We start from the raw sequence: 20,704 nt of genomic DNA, 5'->3' as shown, positions 1-20,704 counted from the left end.
CAGACAAAGTGGTTATTTATGAGTAAAGACAAATTTGTGCCAATGGATGGATTGAAAGGAAAGAATATGGATCTAGCCCATGAGGGGCCTTTAGGACAAACCATGAAGAGAAAAAAAGTGCGGGAACATTTTTGATGGCCTTGTATGGATGATCAAATTAATTCCTGGGTGGAGAAGTGGGGAGTATGAAAGGAGAGTGAGAAAAGACTGGAGATTGCTAGGCAGTCTGAAAGGGGTCACATTGAAGACCCTGGGTTACCATGGAGTACGGTGTGGTTGGATTTTATAGGGCCTATGCATGGGATGAAAGATAACATAAAAAATGCATTGGTAATAGTGGATGTACATTCCAGGTGGCTAATTGTAAAATTTATGAGTGAGGTGACCACCAGAAGTACCACTGACACGTTGAAAGGGGAGTTCTTGGAAGATGGGCCATCTCATGTCTTGATTAAGGATAATGGGACACAACTCACAACACAAGAAAAGATGGAGTTTCTAGATAGTTGTGGAATAAAACACCATCACACAGCATTGTACAACCCTAATGCTAATGGCATGGTCGAGAGAGCCAACCGCTTGGTCAACAGTGCCATATGTACGAAAATGCAAAAGATGTTAAGGTGTTGGTTGATGACCTGTTGTTGTTCTACAGCCCCACAGCCCATAGGGTGACTAATGTTACCCCATTTGTAAGGATGCATAGGAGAAGGGAGGGCACTAAATTGACTCGGACTTGGTTGAATTGTTGTAGTCACAATAGAAAAATAAAGGCGAGGGGGGAAATAAAAGACAGTAGTGTGGAAAGAACTGGTAAAAGTCTGGTTAACTCTGGCAACTGGGTCAAAATCAAGCTTGGAAGGGTGTGTAGAGGTTTAAGTAAATTTTGGGGCCCACTCAAGGTAAGGAGAGTGTGTGAAAGATATGGGGAACTAGAGAATGGCAAAAAGTGGAATAGGCGTAGGGTGGCCTTGTACCAAGTGGGAGGCACTGATGACAAAATCCAGGAAAAAATATCAAGAGGGGCTCAAGAATACGGAGGTGGTTGAGGGGAGAGGTCATCATGAGAATTGGGATGGGTAGGTACAGTCATGTAATAGGGATGTGTCTCCTGTAAGGGTGGCAGAAGGGCAGAATCCTAGGACCATCAGACCACCTCATTATTTGGAGGGTTATCTGCAAACATTGTGAAATGCTTATTCTGCATGGTACTGTTCTCTCTGTTTTATTGCCTCTCAGTTCTTAGGGAGGCTACTGTGTTTTAGTTATTGTTTTAGGTTTTGTTTTGTTTTTCATTATTATCAGCTGTTGTGTGGAAAGGGAGGGGAAGTGTTGTAATGATATGTCTTGTTTTCTGCTATGCCTTCTATCTGTAGGATGCTTTCTGCTGTAAGTTCTGCTGGAACCCCAGAATGGAATGTGCTTAGTGCCATCTTCGTCAGTTACTTCGTGGCTGGCGAAGGGAAGTTCATGTTGTTACTGGCTCTGCCATTCAAAGAAGTTTGAAATGTTTTCCTTTGGTGCAGTGTTTCCACGCATAAAGGTGAAGATTGCACACATTTGGGTGCAGAATCCCGCCTTGCTGCTGTGACAGAAGATCCTTCTGGAGTAGTAGCTGGCCCAATTCAGAGCCACTATGATGACTCGGTCCTAGGCATTACTGATCTTCAGAGTTCAGGGCAGGAGAAGCAGAGGAGGAAAAGTGTATAGGAGTCCAATGGCCCCTGTACCTGCAATGCATCCCCTAGACTGCAGGAGAGGAGTTCTTCGAAGAACAGTACCATTTGGGGTCTGTACAGTGCCTGCCTGATCAGATATCCCCATCCTCGTACATACTGGATTGCCTACTGCCTCAGAAAGGCCAAAACTAGTGGGAAACTGTCTTAGAGGACAGGAAAAGCCTAGAAAATGTGCAGTAGCTCGGCTTTCCTTATAACAATCTAAGCAGCAATCAGGTTTTACACCAAAGAGGCAGGGTCCATCAAAATGAATGCCCATAAGGGATGGCGCACAACTCCTGAAAACCCTGTAGAGAGAATCCAATACATGGCGACCGAAAATCACATTGGTGCTGCATGGTCCCCTCCCACAATTGGTCACATCAAGGCCAGCACAAACAATGTATTTGGCTGTATCCTGACCATCCTGAACAGTCTGAGCCAGGGAAGCCCTACATTTTTCCAGAACTGCCGGCAAGATCTCTCTGGCCATGTCCTAGATGGCACAGATATCATCCCAGTAGGCAAACTGCCTTGACTGACCTCAAGGCCAGGCTGTTTCCTGAATGTCACATTCATCTTTGATTCCATGTCCGGGGGAATCATAGGGAAAGTGGAAGCCTGAACCAAACTCTATGGAGTAGGACATAAAGTCAGAAAATCAGGATCACCTGGAGCAAGTTTGGAACAAGTGCCCAGCAGTGAGAGCTTTGTTGAATGGATGTAAGGGCTCAGATGATGCAGGCCAAGGCTGCAAGACGTCCATAAGGACAATAGTTTTAACTTCAACAGAAGATATTTCTAGGTCCAGCACCTCAGCTGCATGTCGAATCACCACTGCAAAGGAAGCACACTCTTTCTGCGAAACAATAAACCTGTATTAAGGGGTGTATCAAGCCTACTGATTGCCTATATATAAACTGTCATCATAGTGCTTGGACAAATCTTCTCCATTATCACCACTGTCATCTCCAGGAGGTAAACTTTGGTCGAAATCTGAACTAAAAAGGTAATGGAGCTACAGAGGAATACTCTATAGTAGTAGCTGCATGATGTCTGAATCACGGTGTACCAAAACCGAATGTGGTAAAGTAGATTCGGAGGATGACTTCGGTTGGAATCAAGATAGATTTGGTTCAGTGTTGGACAGCGAAGTCTGCTCCGCATCCTCCTCCAGTGACCTCAATAAAAAAAAAGAAGGACCTGCATAGTAATCTGTGCCAGAAAAAGTCAGTGTGGAACTCAAGATTGGTTCTAGAGGCTCAGACAGCATAAAGGACAGATCTGCCAGTGGTAACCCGACTGGAGGACCATGTGAATCCTTGGGGCATGAAAGCATGCCAGAGGGAGCTGGAAGAGTGCAGAAAACACAGCATGGCCTCCTTAAAGTCTTTGACTTGCAGCAGCAATGCAGATAGCCTTGAGAACTAGGGGTGCATCAGGATCAATTTCAGAATAGACTCCTCCAAGCAGGGATTGGGAGTGCAACATATTGCATCCTTTCGCCATCACAACTTGTCTTTTGACTGAAAGTGGTGGGATGGGGTTGAGTGTCACTTCGCACTTTTGTGTTGCCTTTGTGTCTTGAACTCTGAATTAACAGATGATTTCAAGCGTGAAGAAAATCTGTCTTAGGACTGGCCTCGAGAGTGGGAGAGGGTCTTCACCCTCAACTTGGAGCAGAAGCGGAACTTAAACGAGGCCTGCGACTTCTTTTGATGTTTAGTGAAGTACAGCCTTGCCTCACGATACCGGATCACATTTGGGTGCATGAAAAATCACTTCACATGATTTGGAGTTCTGCCCGAGCCTACCCAAGGAACAACTTCTTCAGGCCCATCACAAACATATGCTTCTGACAACCACATCATTGTTTGAACCCTGTAGTTTCGGTGTAGACACTGGATTCGAAATAGACAAGGCTTCAATATGAGTGGAGCTCCAGATCCACATACAAAGGTATGGAAAGAAAGGAATCGACGTTAGTGCAAAGGGGTTGCACTTGTATGCGGCTTCCCTTCATTACTTCTGGGGAGGAACAAAGCCAACACAGAGCCACATTGCACCACCCAGCTGTACACAGGAGCAATTTCCAGTTCCAGCCTGGGTATATTCTAAAGGTGAGGAATCTGTGATTAGAAGTATCCATCAGGAACATATGTTTGTAAACATCATATCTTGGAACTTATAACAAAAAGAAGGTATGAATGAAGTGCCTTACAAGATGTAGGATACCTTATTCAAAGATGTCCAGTCATTAGCTGCAAAACACCATTGTTTGCATTTCAAGCTTGGCCAAAGCATAGCGAACAAACTTCAACATCAGTTGGATGGATACTTGCAAGTCATACCAAGTGGCATCCTGAAGCGAAATGTCAGCGAACGCTTCCCATAAAAACTTATTTAGCACCAATTTCCAAACCCAATATGCGATTTTTGATCTCATTCTGTCATTACAGATTGAGCTGATCATACAAAATTGTCAATGTAAACAAGATTTGTAAACGCACTTACATGGTGCGTAGAACATCACCAGCATCGGCCGGTCTTCCTTTTTCAGCAGTCTTCTGAAATCCTAGGAAGTACAAAATAAAAATGTAATCATTGCACACAAAAAATCTACTTTAGAAGCAGTTTAAAGAAGTACAATCGATTGTGTGTAATGCCCAACAAGGGCGAAAATGGCTGCATCCCAGCTGAAGTAAGTTAGGTATTTCTGAACCCAAGAAGTAATTTTTTCATCTAAACCTGGCCACCAAAACTGCATCTGCAGCCTTTTTTTGTCAAACTCCCAAATCTATCTCATGAGACAATGAAATAAATGTAGGCCTTAGCCCAGAGGTGGCATGAACCTTTCACCTCTCATGAGTAGACTCTTTATACACAAAGTTATCTCAGCTAAAATTTTAATATATAGATTTACTCTCTCTTCTGCCCCCTCTGCGACCAACAGCTGTACAACGTCTCTTAACATAGCGTCTGCATCCATGTCATGTAACCAATCCTCCACTGTAAACGCACCTTATCCTTCCACTACCACATCCTCAACAGAAGCTACCTCCCCTTCACTATCTTAGCTAAAACAGCAGGTCCATCCATAACCCTCCAAACTACAAACAGCCTCGACAAGCAATCTGTGTGAACATTTCTTCAGCTATGAATATGTTCCACCTTGTACTGAAACTCTTGCAACTTGATGCCAATTTCGCAAGTCTCACTGAGCCTTTAACCAGCCCTACCAGCGAGTAATACTTTCACCAATGCTTTGTGATCAGAACATAGGACAAACATGGTTCTCCACAGGTCAGTTGGCAAACACCCTGCTCCCCATGAAGCTGCTTGGGCTTCCCTCCCAATTATCAAATAATTCTTTAGAAATCAATGAGTGTCCGGGTTACAAATGCCACTGTTTTCCCCATTCCCATGTCTCTGAGAAAGAATGGCTTCTATGCGAGTGGCACTGGCATCCACAGTAAGAATACATTTCCTTTTGGTATCAAATGATACTAAAATTCAAGCATCACAAATCTCTTCTTCTGTGACCTCAAACCATTTCAATTGCTCATTGCTTCTTGCAAAATTGCATCCTTTTCTAATCAAAGAGGAGGAACATTGTCCACAAATTTTGAGCAGTACTCAATTAGCCTCCTAAAGGATCACAAATGGTCTTTGTCTGAGGGAGCAGGAGCTAGGTTAATCACGGTCACCAGGTCTAGAATAGCAGTAGCGGCCCGTCGCTGCAAAAGTGGCGAGCGGGCTGGAGGAGGGAGGTGGGTGGTTCAGGGACAAAAAGAAATAACATACCTGAAGGCCGCTGCCACCCGCTGCATCGTGCTCTTTCAGTCGTCTAATTCTGGGCACTTGCTGCCAGTCTGTACTGCAGTCAATCCTGATGCAGCATGAAAGCAGCATCAGGATTTGCCTGAGTGCTGTTAAATTGCACTCCCATGCACTCAGGGAGCCTGTGTCTGCTCTCCAGCGCACTGTAACAGTGCAAACCCCCCCCCCACCAGCAGTATCATCCCCCTGGACCTGCCCCCAAGACTCGCCAGAGTCCTGGGGGATTAAACTTCTAACTATAATCAAACAGGTTTAAAACCAGTTTTACCATCATTTTGAGGGTGGTGGCTTGGGGGGGCGGCACTCCTCCGCCCTAATGGAGAGGCCGCTGCTGTAGTATAGTCTAGTTAAGTAATATATCCCAAATCATCAATTTCTTCTTCAAAAGATTTATGCTTACTCTTTCTTAAATTAGCACCCATCTTGGCAATTTTGTGTAACACCTGCCTGAGCACCAAATTGTGTTCATCAACAACCTGAATATTGTCTTGGAAATACACTATGTTCTGCATTTTCTTAAAAGTTTCACTCATCATGCGTTCCAAAACACTAAATGCCGAAGCCAATCCAAACGGCACATAAGTAAATTGATACGTCCCTTCCATGGTAATGAAAGCAGTAAGTAATTTGAAATCTTCATTAAATTTAATTTGATGGTAAGTTCTTTTCAAATGTACTTTTGAAAAAAATACTTGCCTCCCTTAAGTAATAACACCAACTCATTATTATTAGGCAATGGAAAAGTATCTACTACATTATTATGACTCAACGGTCTGAGCTCAATTCAGACCCTCAAATAGCCATAGTCCTTTTCTGTAATAACACAGGAGCAATCCACCTATCTGTTTCTACTGACTCAAGGACCCCTTCCTCAAGCAACATTTTCATAACTTGACTGGATATGATTATAGTTACTTTCCGCAACCTATGTTGAACAGTTATCGCATCCGGCTTTAATACAATTCTATGCACATATCCCTTCGGTTCTTCAAGAATATCATCAAATTCATGTCAACTCTTAGGAAATCTCATCAATAGAAATGCCCTCCACCGCCATAATTTGATTAGGAGTCCTCGAGTTAATTACAATGTGTTCATCACATTGATGTATCCAACCCAGTTTTGGGGGCCCATGTTCAGCCACATACACCTACCTTTCAATTTACAGTTTCTGAAATGAAATTTGTGCTTGCATAGACCCAATAATATCAATAGTTTCACCTTAATAACCCCCTGGACAAATATCTTTAGGTTCTGATATTATTCCAGGACACTTATATTGAAAGATTTAATTTGGTATATTGGTATACATAGACCCTGAATCAACAATAATTTGAAATTCACAGTTATTAATAGTCAAACTGTCTTTTGGTCTATTTTTCCTTCTCTCCCCTTCTTTGTCACTTCCAACACCCACAACTCTCTCCACAGAAACATTAACAGATGATTCCTCAGACGCTACAGCCACCTTATTCATGATGCCCCCTTTCAAATTCTTGCACAACGACCTAATCGACCACCCTTTCTGCAAACTTTGTTCAGAGCAAAACAAGAATTTGAGTCTTACCCATGATTTGTACTGCCACACCTTTGATAATTTCTACTAAACTGTTAAAGTGAAGCAGCACTTTTGATAGAGCGAATGTACTGCAGAAGGACCACTGCAACCACCGGGGAATCCATGATCCCTCGGCACTGTTGCAGCAGTGTGGGATTGCAATATGCTAGAGGTGCTGCTGCGGCACCTCCAAGAACATTTTGAGTTTCCTCACCACCACAGTTTCCATGGCGGTAAGCCCACCATGAAACTGCGGCAGTGAGGAAACTAAAGGGACCCTACAGGGCTCCCTGTTGCCTCAGGGCCATGGGGTGCATGCAGGGGTGCGCACACATGCATACTGTTGAATCGGTCTTAAAAATAGCACAACATGATCTACTTGTGAGGTTGTGTATATTTTTATATAGTTATAAGAAAGCCCATTATGAAATGTCTGTAAAATTGTTTGAACTACATATTCAGTCCAGTCGTGATAATTCTTAGAACTGTCGAGTTATGGAATAATCTCATAAGCTCCCTATTAAATGTCTGCAGATTGTATTTTAAGTCATACATTCAGTTTAGCAGTGATATATTTTCACAGGTTACATGCTATTTAACCCAGTACCATAGGTTAATTACTACTCTAAGATGGCGGCACGTTTTGTGTTATGTATTAGAGCCTCTTCATCCACATGGGATTACATCACGTGCTCTGTGCGCCCTCCGTCAGCGTCCCATTACTCAATATCATATATTTTATAAAGGGGCAATCGTGTGTATTTAGGGACTCTTACATTGCGTAGTATACATTAGGAGGCCCCATATCGATAATTTAATCCTTTCACTCCATGGCAGGCCACATACAGACAAACCGGCAAGTAATTATTTAAACGCTGAAACGTTTATTCTGTTCTGACATAAGTTATATAGATCCTCTTTACCGCCTCAGATGTAAGGTTAAAACTAAGTAAATCTATAGCCATAACATCATTCTAAGATGGCGATTACTTTACATTAAGGATCACCATTTCCGATTCCACGTCTCGCTGCTCCGAATATCGCGAGACGTGTCAATTAGTAATGAGCTGCAGCGCGCCAAAGCAAGTTTAAATACCCGCCAAACAACCCTGTTCAGTTACAGCGGTACGGGCAAGACGGGACCTCGCAGCGACTTAGTTCCAAGTAAGTAAGGAAAGCGCCAGCTAGATCCATTAGATATTGGTCTCTGCAATTCTGCTCTCTGCACTGATGTCGGAGACTCTATTATTCTTCTAGCCGGCAGTAAGCAGAGGCTAGTGTATTCTTGTTTCTTATAAACTTTGGTTTTATCATCAAGCGCGCTATTAGAACTCGAGCGCATGGAGATATGGATTTTGTTTAATGTAGAGGCAAACTCGATATCATGACACATTGTCTTTTGTTCTTTTCTTATATAGATAGGATTTCACCACTACCACCGATTATTGTTACACCAGCAAGAAAAAACTACAGAAATCCCCCTAAGCCTTTAAGAAGGGACATTGACAGGTTGCCGATTTTTTCAGGTACATATAGTTATATGTTACTTGTATATTAGGAAGCTGGCCTTTCAGATAAACTACCAAGTTTTTGCAACGAGTGTAATTTTCTTTTGTTGCAGCATTTCCTACTGCGCCAATGATGCATACATAGCCGTCCATCTTAGCCCCTGAAAACGAATACAGAACTTACAAGTATGTGTTACTATAACTAACCTACTGAAGGAATTGTTAAGGTTTATAGCAATCTATAGTAATAAGGACCTTTGCATTTCGTTCTGTTTTTTGGCAGTAATTATCACCACCTGACAGAACCAAGTGTCACGGGAACACCGCACACCACATTAAATTGAACGTGACGTGGACTTGAGCTACACAACTTATGTCAGATTATACCAAACAACAGGTACTATTGATCAATTTAGGGATCACTACCTAAGTAAGCACATAGAAAGACCCTATGGGTACTGATGTCAGTCTCATATCTTTCTGCCACAGATTTTAACCCTATCCAGGACCTTTTTACTACCATCATTTAGACACTGCGTATAAATACTCACTGGACGCTTAAGGTATGACTTATTATACTCAACCTTATTTAGATCAGCTGCCATAATTAGTGGCATTAATTCTGGTGACAATCTGCAGACATTTAAACTCACATCAAATATGGACTAAGATAAGATAATTGCACTAAAAATGAAAAAATGTATATAAAGGGAATGTTGAATGAAATGTAAATAAAAGTGTAAATATATGTAAATGTAGATTGTAAATATGTAGATAATGATATATATAATCATGTACAGTTGGAGTTTGGTAGTCTCTAGGGTAGAGAGCTATCGGCACCAGGAGAGGGTGTTCATGAATAATTTATATAGACGAAAATGTTAGTTAAATATAGACATAATAACTGTCACATGTTGTTCAGTATAGATTGTTCTGTTTTCAAGAAAAATTAATTGAGCATTTTCTACTATTATAGTATCTAATCATCAATTGAAAATACAGAACTCCTGATGAAGGCCACTCGCCGAAACGCGTTGGATTCGGTTTTGTATTTGGCGATGAAAATCAATTGTTGACATATGTACTAGAGCATGTATCATAAACTATTGTGATTAGATGTATATTTATGTTTAGGATTTTTATAAATTATTGCTAAAAAAAGTGTACAAACTAAAAAAAAATTAAAAACTATATAACATCTGTGAGAAAAAAAGATAATTAAAAAGAAGTTTTATAAATTCACATATCATGGTGTTAGCCAATCTATTAAGCAACAATGTGTGATAGAATTTTGGAAACATACACATAACCCGGTGTACAGGCCAGCTTTTTCAGAAGTGCATGCAGGGGTGCACATGGTGTCCCCTTGTTTGCATGCACCCCAGTTCCTGCACAGCATGGACTGCACCAGTCCATGCCATGCAGAAACTGGCATGTGGCATTCCCATTGCGGTGCCTTCTAAGACTCACCTCCTGGGACCATCAAAGGACCTCCCACCAGACCAGGAAAAAACTCCTAATCTGGCTGTTGGTCGAGTTTGGCGGTGTGGGAGCGGGGCGTTAGTGTGGCGGCCCGCTACCACAATGCCAAATTTATAATCAGACCATAAGTCTACAATAATGGGTACACCAAACAATTCTAAATTAACATTATTCTCTGAACACCCTAGCATACATTGTTGTGTGATCTGATTTCATATTATAGTTTTTTTTTTTTAATTATCAATAAACTAATCACAGTAAATACAGTAATGGACTATCTTAAATTCAATTTCCACTCCAAATAGGTTGCCATAGGTTTTTCAACTTCGTTGGAATACTCACATCATAAACACACGTTATGAATGGCTGCCCCTCTCATCATAAGGAGCTGTAACTGGAGAATGCCTCTCAATGAAGCTGCAGACTAATTTCAATGTATTTTGTTTGCAAATTTATTTGATTTTGTTGTAAGGTCTCTTCCCCAACTCTTATCAGTGGACACGAATGCAAAATCGTACCTAGTTTACATTGGCCTATAGTACGTTAATATTTACTGGCAGATGAACTAGCTAACATTCTAACAGTGACAGAAAAGGGCCTTCCCTGTTTGCTCAAAGCAGTGCCTGGTGTTGGTAAAGTAGGCTAGTTGTCGGTCTCTCCCAGACATAACCCTCAGAGCAAACACGCGAGTCACAATATCCATTTTTAGGTCTCGCGCCTAGCGTTGCAGTGCGCAGCACGAGACCTCTTGTACGGGGTTCAGAAAGCTACCCGCATGCTCGTACATGTGGTTTTGCTTTCCCCGTCTGGCATTGGCTTTCGAGTGCTTTAAAAAAAAAGCGGCGCGCGATTGGGCAAAGGCGGGCGCATGGCCCGCCTTTGCTCCGCCCATTCCCACCGGTGGCCAGCACGTGCAGCAGGGCGCGTTCTTGTCGCTGCCTCGTCCCCTAGCCCCCGCTCCTCTGTGGTGCGCACGCACCACTGGTTATTTTTCGTGTGTGATCTGATTTACTTTTCAAACGAGGACCCTAGTGTGATCTTTGGTTGTCACTGGAATGCTGTTTTTGCTTCGCAGTTGAGCTTCGGGCTTCCCTAAAGAAGGATAAGAACAAGACAGGTGGGCTGCACCGGGGATGTGAAGAAAGACCTGTGACCTCTCTTCCGCCCCCTCCCTCCTTCCCACCCTCTCAGCTTCCCACTGTATTATTGATTTGCCGTCCTCTGAAAATATTTGCACCTTCCAAAGTGTGCTCCTGTTTTTCTCTCCCAGTACATTTACATGTTCGCAGTTCAAAAGGAATGCCGCGCATGTGTGTGCGCGTGCTTGCGGTGAAGGGAACTGGCGGCACTATTGGGTAATTTTTTCATGGACAACATTCTAGCAACTACCAAAAAACGAAATTTCTCCATAATCCAAGAAACCGCAAGTATGCAGTAGATAAAGAGGCGATCCACTACTCAATAGTAAAACATGCAATCCAATGTTCAGACTGTGCTGGTCAATCAGCTCGCCCAGAAGGAGGGCCTTAACTGGCAGCAGGGCCTACATACACCAAAAATAATGCAATGCCGATGTGAAAACGTGGATTCAAAAACATCGGCTATCAAAATATCTGCAGCACATAACCATCCCCTTTAAACATAACATTGACTATTAATCCACAGTTTAACAGTTACTTTGGGCAACTCCACATACTTTAATTTTAAAACCCAGAGCTGAGAAGGTTTGTCATTTCCTGCTGCTCATAGCAATCAGCTCCTAAAAGCATGAATGAATGTTCTAGAATGCATTACCATGCAGTAATTGACCTACAATATCTTCGCACACCATCTTCGGCTTTGTATGCATAATGTGGGAGAAGGGCTATTATCTCTCGATAATGCCCTCTGAAAAGCTGATGCTATTGTCGCACTCATGTTCTTTGGCACCTGCCTCATTGCATACGTTCGATTAGAAAAATAGTTTGGAGAGAAAATGCGAGGTAAGGGCATTTACACACTTATATAATATATTTAAATAAGAGTGTTTTTGTATTACTCTAGATTTTCAGGTATGCTCATGGAGTTTGGTGGTCATTACATTCGGCGAGATCTGAAGCTGTTGTGCATCTCTCTGGGGTCTCCGCTCGGAAACTGCTATGTTCCATGAGACGTTAGGGTTAGGGGTGCTACCTTCCTGGTCCGATCATTATGGAAACCAACGAGTATGAAGCCGCAATTCCAGGCACCTGGAGGAGAGTTCTTCCGCAGTGCCAGCCATGTGTGGCCAGTGCGATAGCTCAGCGGGTGCATGCACCTCCTGCATAGAAATGGGCACGGACACAGTCAACCCCGCTAGCAAAAAAGAATGGCCAATGTAGAAATCTGGAGGCTTTGAGACAGGCCACATCCTCTAATAACCCGGCAGTTGTGACCGAGTCAGTCACACTGGCTGACAACACGTGCCGCTTTTCAAACACGTGCTAGAAAATTGCGTTGATGCAATCAGTATGCAAAATGTGACTATGTCCCAATCTGTCACAGAAAAAAATCTATGGTTAGATCAGCGTATTTCCTAAGAGGCCTATCGGTGCCGGACCGGGTCTACTATGCCTTTCACCATTCAGAGGTCGGTAAAATGAGTACTGCTTAAGTGAGAGTTACCGTCTGTCCTGCAAGTACTATTAGTATTATTTTTATGTATTGTGCCGAGGATTCTGTCCCTCCTCCACCTTTCACAGGGGAGGACGGCCCTATTTAATTCTATTATTCTTCTCATGGAATTCTGCATCCAACATGCCGGCATATAACAAACATTTGCAGTCCAATAGGTCTCGCATTTCTGAAGGTTTGAGCTATTGGTGTTTGGTAATTATTCGCAATGCCAATAGCTCAAACTTTAACAATGCGAGACCTCTTGCATTGCAAATGCTTGTTCTTCAGACAATCAGGAGTGTGCATCGCACATTCCTAAGCTTTTCTTGTCCTGTACAAATATTTTCTAGTGCCGAAATTCGAATTTAATGGCATTATAATTTGGTTCCTTTAGATAGCTTCAAATAGCTTTTTAGGTCGAGCATTCAAAACCTCTTGTATATTTTTTAGTATATACTTATATATTACTATATACTTATATGTGTATGTACTTGGTGGGCTCTGGAGATCAGCCCTAGGACTGGTCTGCTTCCGCTTAGGGACTTTTTTTCTGTTCAACTGCCTCTATTTAACTGTTTTAATAAGCAAGCATTTACAAAGCAATGGTCTCGGCATCATTAAAGGTGGAGCTATTGGCATTGCTCATGACATTTCTTTTTTTTCTTTAAATCATAAATAAATGGCATTGTCATTTACATTGCCAATACACAGCACTCTGCACTCAACAGCACACAGCACTCTGCACTCAACAGCACACAGCACTCTGCCCTCAACAGCACACAGCACTCTGCCCTCAACAGCACACAGCACTCTGCCCTCAACAGCACACAGCACTCTGCCCTCAACAGCACACAGCACTCTGCCCTCAACAGCACACAGCACTCTGCCCTCAACAGCACACAGCACTCTGCCCTCAACAGCACACAGCACTCTGCCCTCAACAGCACACAGCACTCTGCCCTCAACAGCACACAGCACTCTGCCCTCAACAGCACACAGCACTCTGCCCTCAACAGCACACAGCACTCTGCCCTCAACAGCACACAGCACTCTGCCCTCAACAGCACACAGCACTCTGCCCTCAACAGCACACAGCACTCTGCCCTCAACAGCACACAGCACTCTGCCCTCAACAGCACACAGCACTCTGCCCTCAACAGCACACAGCACTCTGCCCTCAACAGCACACAGCACTCTGCCCTCACTACTCTGCCCTCACTACTCACTACTCTGCCCTCACTACTCTGCCCTCACTACTCACTACTCTGCACTCACTACTCACTACTCTGCACTCACTACTCACTACTCTGCCCTCACTACTCACTACTCTGCCCTCACTACTCACTACTCTGCCCTCACTACTCACTACTCTGCCCTCACTACTCACTACTCTGCCCTCACTACTCACTACTCTGCGCACTCACTACTCTGCGCACTCACTACTCTGCGCACTCACTACTCTGCGCACTCACTACTCTGCGCACTCACTACTCTGCGCACTCACTACTCTGCGCACTCACTACTCTGCGCACTCACTACTCTGCGCACTCACTACTCTGCGCACTCACTACTCTGCGCACTCACTACTCTGCGCACTCACTACTCTGCGCACTCACTACTCTGCGCACTCACTACACTCTGCACTCACACTCTGCACTCACACTCTGCACTCACACTCTGCACTCACACTCTGCACTCACACTCTGCACTCACACTCTGCACTCACACTCTGCACTCACACTCTGCACTCACACTCTGCACTCACACTCTGCACTCACACTCTGCACTCACACTCTGCACTCACACTCTGCACTCACACTCTGCACTCACACTCTGCACTCACACTCTGCACTCACACTCTGCACTCACACTCTGCACTCACACTCTGCACTCACACTCTGCACTCACACTCTGCACTCACACTCTGCACTCACACTCTGCACTCACACTCTGCACTCACACTCTGCACTTATACTCTGCACTCACACTCTGCACTTATACTCTGCACTCTGCATTCACACTCTGCACACTCACTACTTCACACTCTGCACTCTGCGCACTCTGCACTCACACTCTGCTCACTCACTCTGCACTCACTACTTCACACTCTGCACTCTGCGCACTCTGAACTGTGCGCACTCTGCACTCACACTATAATAATCCTTATGCAGAATTCCTCTAATGTATAAGCAGCTTGGGTTTTTCCTATAAGCGCCAAAGAGTCAATGATAGGAAAAGAGGGCAGAGAGTGCTAACCCCATCTCCCCACCCACAGACAACCAAAAATTATCTTCTGCGTTGCTTTGTTCTAATAAATCATGAATAAGGAATTTAAAGTATATGTATGGGCGAGTGGAAGGTGATCTATCGTATTCAATATATTTTAACAAAATTGGTGTTCATGGTTACCTTTACAAACGTGAGATGAAGATGATGCTCAGTTTTTAGTTATTTAAGGATATTTTGTCGAGTACATTCAAGTTCAACCCACTGGCTGTAAGCAACAAGCTGAGGATCAACGGGCGCGAAACAGCGTGGTGGGCGCGCACGAGACGCAGCGTGGGCGTGCACATCAGCTGAAGATCGCCGGAGAAGACACCTAGTCTGCCTGCTGCCATGACTGACCCGCTGCGAGGGAAAGAGCCCGGTGAGTGGGGGTCGAGGGGGGGCGGCAGAGAGGGAGTGGGCAGAGAGGGAGGGGGTGTGTGTGTGTCTGTGTGTGCATGGCTCGTGACTGCCTGCCTGCCTGTGTGTGTGCGCGTCCACAGACCCTGGTCCGCTCGTGCACCATTCTATCTCCCTTGAGGAGCAACTCAAAGACAATAGGTCTCGATGCCGAGACCTAAAAAGGACCAGTAGAGGTCAGTAAAATACCAGAATCGCTTTTTGCTGAGGGACTTTCTTTTTTTAATTTTTCTGGCAACTGCCTCTATTTAACTTTCTTGAGAGAAAACGACCAGCAGAGGTCAGCAAAATACCAGAATCACTTTAGCATTCTCTAGATTCCAGTCCATAGAAATTGTCTTCCACAAGCACCCGTAGACAATAATATTTTTTTTTCAAACCTTGTATTATCAGTGATATGACCACCAAAGGCCCTGATTTTATATTAAAAACAGAGCTTTGGACTATACCATTTCCCTCTGAAAGGCAATATTTCTATCGATGTGTTCCCATACCTGGTGCGTCATACCGTTTGGTGCTTACTTTCCACCAAGTTAAAGAAGATTAGATGTTTCAGCACCCAGGTTAATGTGCTGCATAGCGAAATACATATAAGGTCCCTAAGGTGAGACCTATTGCATTGCAAATGCTTGTTAACTCTATATTTGGGGGAGATAAGGCACTGTGTATTCATTCCATGTGTAGAATGAGAAAAGCATGGAAAGGGGACTGACAAATAACTTTAACTTTGGGATTAAATGGGTGTTTTAGGTATGGAATCTGACATAAGATCATCAGACAGGTGAAGATGGAAAGAAGGAAACTCCCGCCATTACTGTGCTGATTAACATTCCATTTAACTATCCAAAAGGTTGAAACTTGACTTCTGCTTCCTTCATCAGGATGTGCGCCTTTCGGTGACAAAGTTATTTACTCTCCTGTGTCCCCTCACATTGTGATATCTTTTACACTCTGAAGCATGGAAAAGGGTTTTGGTGTCAGTAGGGCAAGGTGTGATGCTCAGTTTCCTATTCATTCTCAAGCAGAGAGTTAGGCTTTAGGAGTTTGTTCCATTTGTAGCCTTTCCATATAAGATGGCACCCAATACAGATGCATTGTCTCAGCTGAAAATAAATATCCATGGCCTCTAACTGGGCAATCAACACCCCTTTAACACGTTTAAAATGCTGCAGCATTGCCTTTCTATATAAAGTATTAACTTGTTCTATAAAGCACTTGCTACTGCCATTTTTACAATTTAGAAGTGCTGTAAATAACCATTGCAACTATTACCCATTAAGAAGTTTCTCAATCTTTTAATCTACCAATTTTGGATCAATGAAAGCTCCATCGTGGTTCAAACTAACAACCCACAAACGTAATTACATTCTCAGCAATGTTATACACCGCCATGGGACCACGTCACATAACTAACTTTGCTGGTCCTACTTCATTGGTGCCTGTCTTATAGACGATCCTTTTTAAGATATGGTGCATTCTTTATGAGGCCCTTGAAAGGAAAGTTGAGCTTTTATCAATTGTAAAGGATACCCACTGTGCCCTATTGCAACACTCTGGTCAGCTAATGCAACACATCCGATTACAGCTTATTCTTGGGAAGAAGGTATAGGACGAGGATAATTCTCAGGGCAACCAAAGATTTTCTGGAATTCCCTTTTTGTTTGAAACTTGCTTCATAGATTCACTCCTAGATGATTAGATTACAAATGTGACTTGCTGCAAAGTGCGTGTTTTAGAGTAGTTATGACCTGATCATATGACTCTTATACTGCTTAACTGGAGCAATGCAGATGTCAGAAAATATCAACATTTCAGTTAAAAAAAAGACTAACCAGGGAAAGTGTCTTGTTTATGATGGACTCTGCTAACCTGATGTGTGCTCAACTGACTAAACCTATGTACTGTTGTGCTAAGCTATCCTCAGTTAAGCCACTGGCTATTTTAACAAGTCTGTTGATCAACAGTATAATGAAAAGTAGGTACATAGCATATTGGTGCACTGATTTTACATTAGGAGTAATAAGCAGGTCATCTTCCAATATGTCCCTTAGCACTCAATCTCATTCAACCTATCAATCAATATTCGTGAAGGACCCGGATGGTCCTGGTTGTGGCCCCAACAGCATAAAAGAAGTGAAACTATTACATATGTGGCCTCTGTAAGCGTACCATGACCCCCAGATTTTTGTATCTTATCGGGGGCAACTCCATCCTGCATACACCACCTTCTCAGCCAACATACACCAGTCCCTAACACGCTTTCAGTCCCCCAATCGGGATGTCTGCTCACCACCCCCTATGTTCTCGCAATGTTACATTTTGCAAACATTACTCCTAATGTCCAGCATATTTGCATCATGCAACTTAAGTCTGTTTCACTCCAGATATTAAGGGGTAATCAGTTTGCTGAGACGGTCATTGAAATTCCGGTCACTTCACATATACACTCAATCAACTCCGCCCAGAAACTTTGCATTACAGGGCAGTTCTACATTGCGTGATAGAACGTGCCTGGTTGCCCACAATCTAACTGACAACTTTCCATCATCACTCTACCCATTTTAAATAGTATAGTTTGGGTGTAGTATGATCATTGCAATATTTTTGATTGTACCAATCAGAACCCCGTCCATATAGGCCACCTCCTGCAGGGATGCCAGGGCCTCCGCCCAGTCATCATCCTCAGCTCCCAAAGATCTTGTGGCCACTGCTCCCTCAAGTGTTGTGGAGTGTCAGGAGTATTGTTGAGTAACTTTTTATATGTAAGGAATTAGGGCAACCCTTGAAAAGTATTGAGCACTCAATTATAAGGTGTAATCACCTTTTGAATACCTATGTTTCTATCTGCACATATCAAAAGGGGACACAAAGGTTTCCTTGATGCAATCCACAAGATCTCAATCTTTTTCTAAGGTCCATTTTGAGAACAGCATGATATTCTTTTGTAATTGCATTCATATATAGTACTTACTATTCCTGGTGGGGCTTTGAAATCCTTTACCACGGATAGTGCTATACTCCAGTACCCAAGGTTAGTGGTTAGTCTAGTGTTGATGGTTACATTTAATAAAGCTTTGTCAGAGTAGACCTGCAAGCTCACTGCCTGCTTCGGCAGCATCTGCCCTCAGGTTAACATAAAAAGAGCTTCAAACAACAAAAATGACAAGAAAAAATGTATTCTAGAGTAAAGCGGAGCTTAGAGTGTGACACACCCAGAATTCACAAACATGGCTTCGATCAACTAACAAAGATATCTAACTGGAAGCAATGTCCTCTGCTAGACAAGATAAACATGGAAATCCCTGTCACAAAAATAGAGCAGAAAAGTTTTTTTTTTAAAGTGATGTCAGACACCACAGGGGATGGCGTCTGTTGCATATATAATTTTGGGGGGAGAGAGACCCCCCCCTCCACAATTCCTCCACTATTTTTTTTATACATGAATTAATTTCATTTGCATTGGGGGAATCCTCCAAACTTCCCTTTATTATTTACACTTACCACCATATGCCCCTACTCACCCCTATCCCCTTAAAAATAAATTAACTACCCAATGCCCCTACCCAAAGCTAGCCGCTAAATATATCCTTATCCCCAATACCCTTACCCACTCTTAATACCCAAAAACATCCTTACCACTCCATAACCCTACCCACCCCTAAACTCTAAAAATACCCTTACCACCTTATATCCCTGCCTACCCCAAACTTTAAAAAATACTTTATTACCCAAGCCCTTACCTTCTCATAAACCTTAAAATACCCCAACCACCCTATACTCCATCCAACCCCATACTCTTAACACCACCTTTAAAAGCCAATGCATTACCCATCCCTAAAGCCTAAAAATACCCTTACAACCCCATGCCCCTACCCACTCTACACCCTAAAAATACCCTTACCACGCTATACCGTTACTCACCCCTAAACCCTAAAGATATTTTTAGCACCCCATGCCCTACCCCCAATCCCCTAGAAATACCCCTATCACCCTGTGCCCTTACCCACCTCAAACTCTAAAAACACCCTTGCAGCCCAATACCAGTTTAGATTGACTGGGTTTCAATCACAAAGCCACCTATATTTCCAGGCAAAAACGGCTCCATTAACATCTCCCAAAGATTACCCAGCAGGCACGACTGCTGCAGTGTTATTGAACAATTGGAAACCTCCATTTACTGCAGGTACGCAGTAGCAAACCTCACGCAAGGGGCAGAGAGTGGGCAGATCAAGAGGTGGTGTGCATTGCCAGCTGATGAAAGTTCATGTGGGCTTTGAAAAACTCCCCTCAGGACCCTTTTCAAATATGGAAATGTTCGAGGACTCGTGCCAACAAAAGACTTGAGTAAATCCCTTTTTAGGGTATATAGGAGAACGCTCAAACTTCGTGAGGGTGTAGTGGAAAGGGTTTTTTGAAACAGGAAAACAGGGATTCCATGTTTTGGAAAACGAATATGAGAAAAAAAATTACATTTTCGGAGTGAGCAGGTTTTTCCCCAATGTAGAGTTGCACTGTGGGAAGTAGAACTCCAATTTGGGAAAATAGAAACTCGGGAGAAAATACATGACATTTTCAGTAGAGTTCATGGAAATCTCAGAATGGCGCAGCCTGCTACTGAGAATGTATGTGAATTCACAAACATAGGAAATCGGCATCTGTGCTAAGCATTATGTGAAGAGGTGTATATTTACAAGCTATTATTGTTAATGGGCACCATTTTTTGTACATTTTTCTAAAATAGATATGCGGAAAATCTGTCGCGGCATGGCCCTTCTCGACCAGTGCTGGACACACCTGGGCTAGTATATACCTAAATCGTGTGTGTGCCTGTGGCCCATGTTAACTGTTTAAGCAACTGTTGCACTCTGTTTGGGATAGACTGAAAAACAATATTTACACATGCATGCGTTGCTGTGAAAATGCGCTTTCAGTGGCTCAGTACTAGTAAAAAGCCATACTGATGATTCATTGAGCTACATCCTCTTCAATGACCAATGGGGTTCTATCACAAGTTCAAATCATTGGAGGTTCACCTTTCATCCTTGTTAAGTTGGTAAAATGAATACCATTAAGTATTGTAATATTAATTTAGCATTTCAAAGCGGCAGATCTGTGGTATGAGTACTACACAAAAACACACTATTGCTGTGGATGTCGCTTGTTGAGCAATCAAAGGTTGAGTACCCCAAAAATGTAGAATCTCATTTCAAGGTACTCAGGGTATCACTGCACTGTCTCCCCCTATTGATATTATGAGTGGAAGTCAGAGGGTGCCAGGC

The 20,704-nt window shown here is 43.1% G+C and overlaps 1 protein-coding gene across 1 annotated transcript in view; it reads right to left on the bottom strand.

Moving 5' to 3' along the window:
* Positions 1-20,704, bottom strand: part of PDIA5 (protein disulfide isomerase family A member 5) — a 1,005,467-nt gene that overhangs the window by 560,030 nt on the left and 424,733 nt on the right. Inside the window, exon 7 of the mRNA XM_086957073.1 lies at positions 4,233-4,293. Within this exon, the coding sequence (XP_086813199.1) occupies positions 4,233-4,293 (61 nt within the window). The remainder of the gene's footprint in view (positions 1-4,232; positions 4,294-20,704) is intronic.

This window comes from Lissotriton vulgaris, chromosome 2_1, assembly GCF_964263255.1.
Source record: "Lissotriton vulgaris chromosome 2_1, aLisVul1.2, whole genome shotgun sequence".
Taxonomy (NCBI): domain Eukaryota; kingdom Metazoa; phylum Chordata; class Amphibia; order Caudata; family Salamandridae; genus Lissotriton; species Lissotriton vulgaris.
The sequence above is the reverse complement of the archived record's forward strand: the minus strand, read 5'-3'. Positions and strand labels throughout refer to the sequence as shown.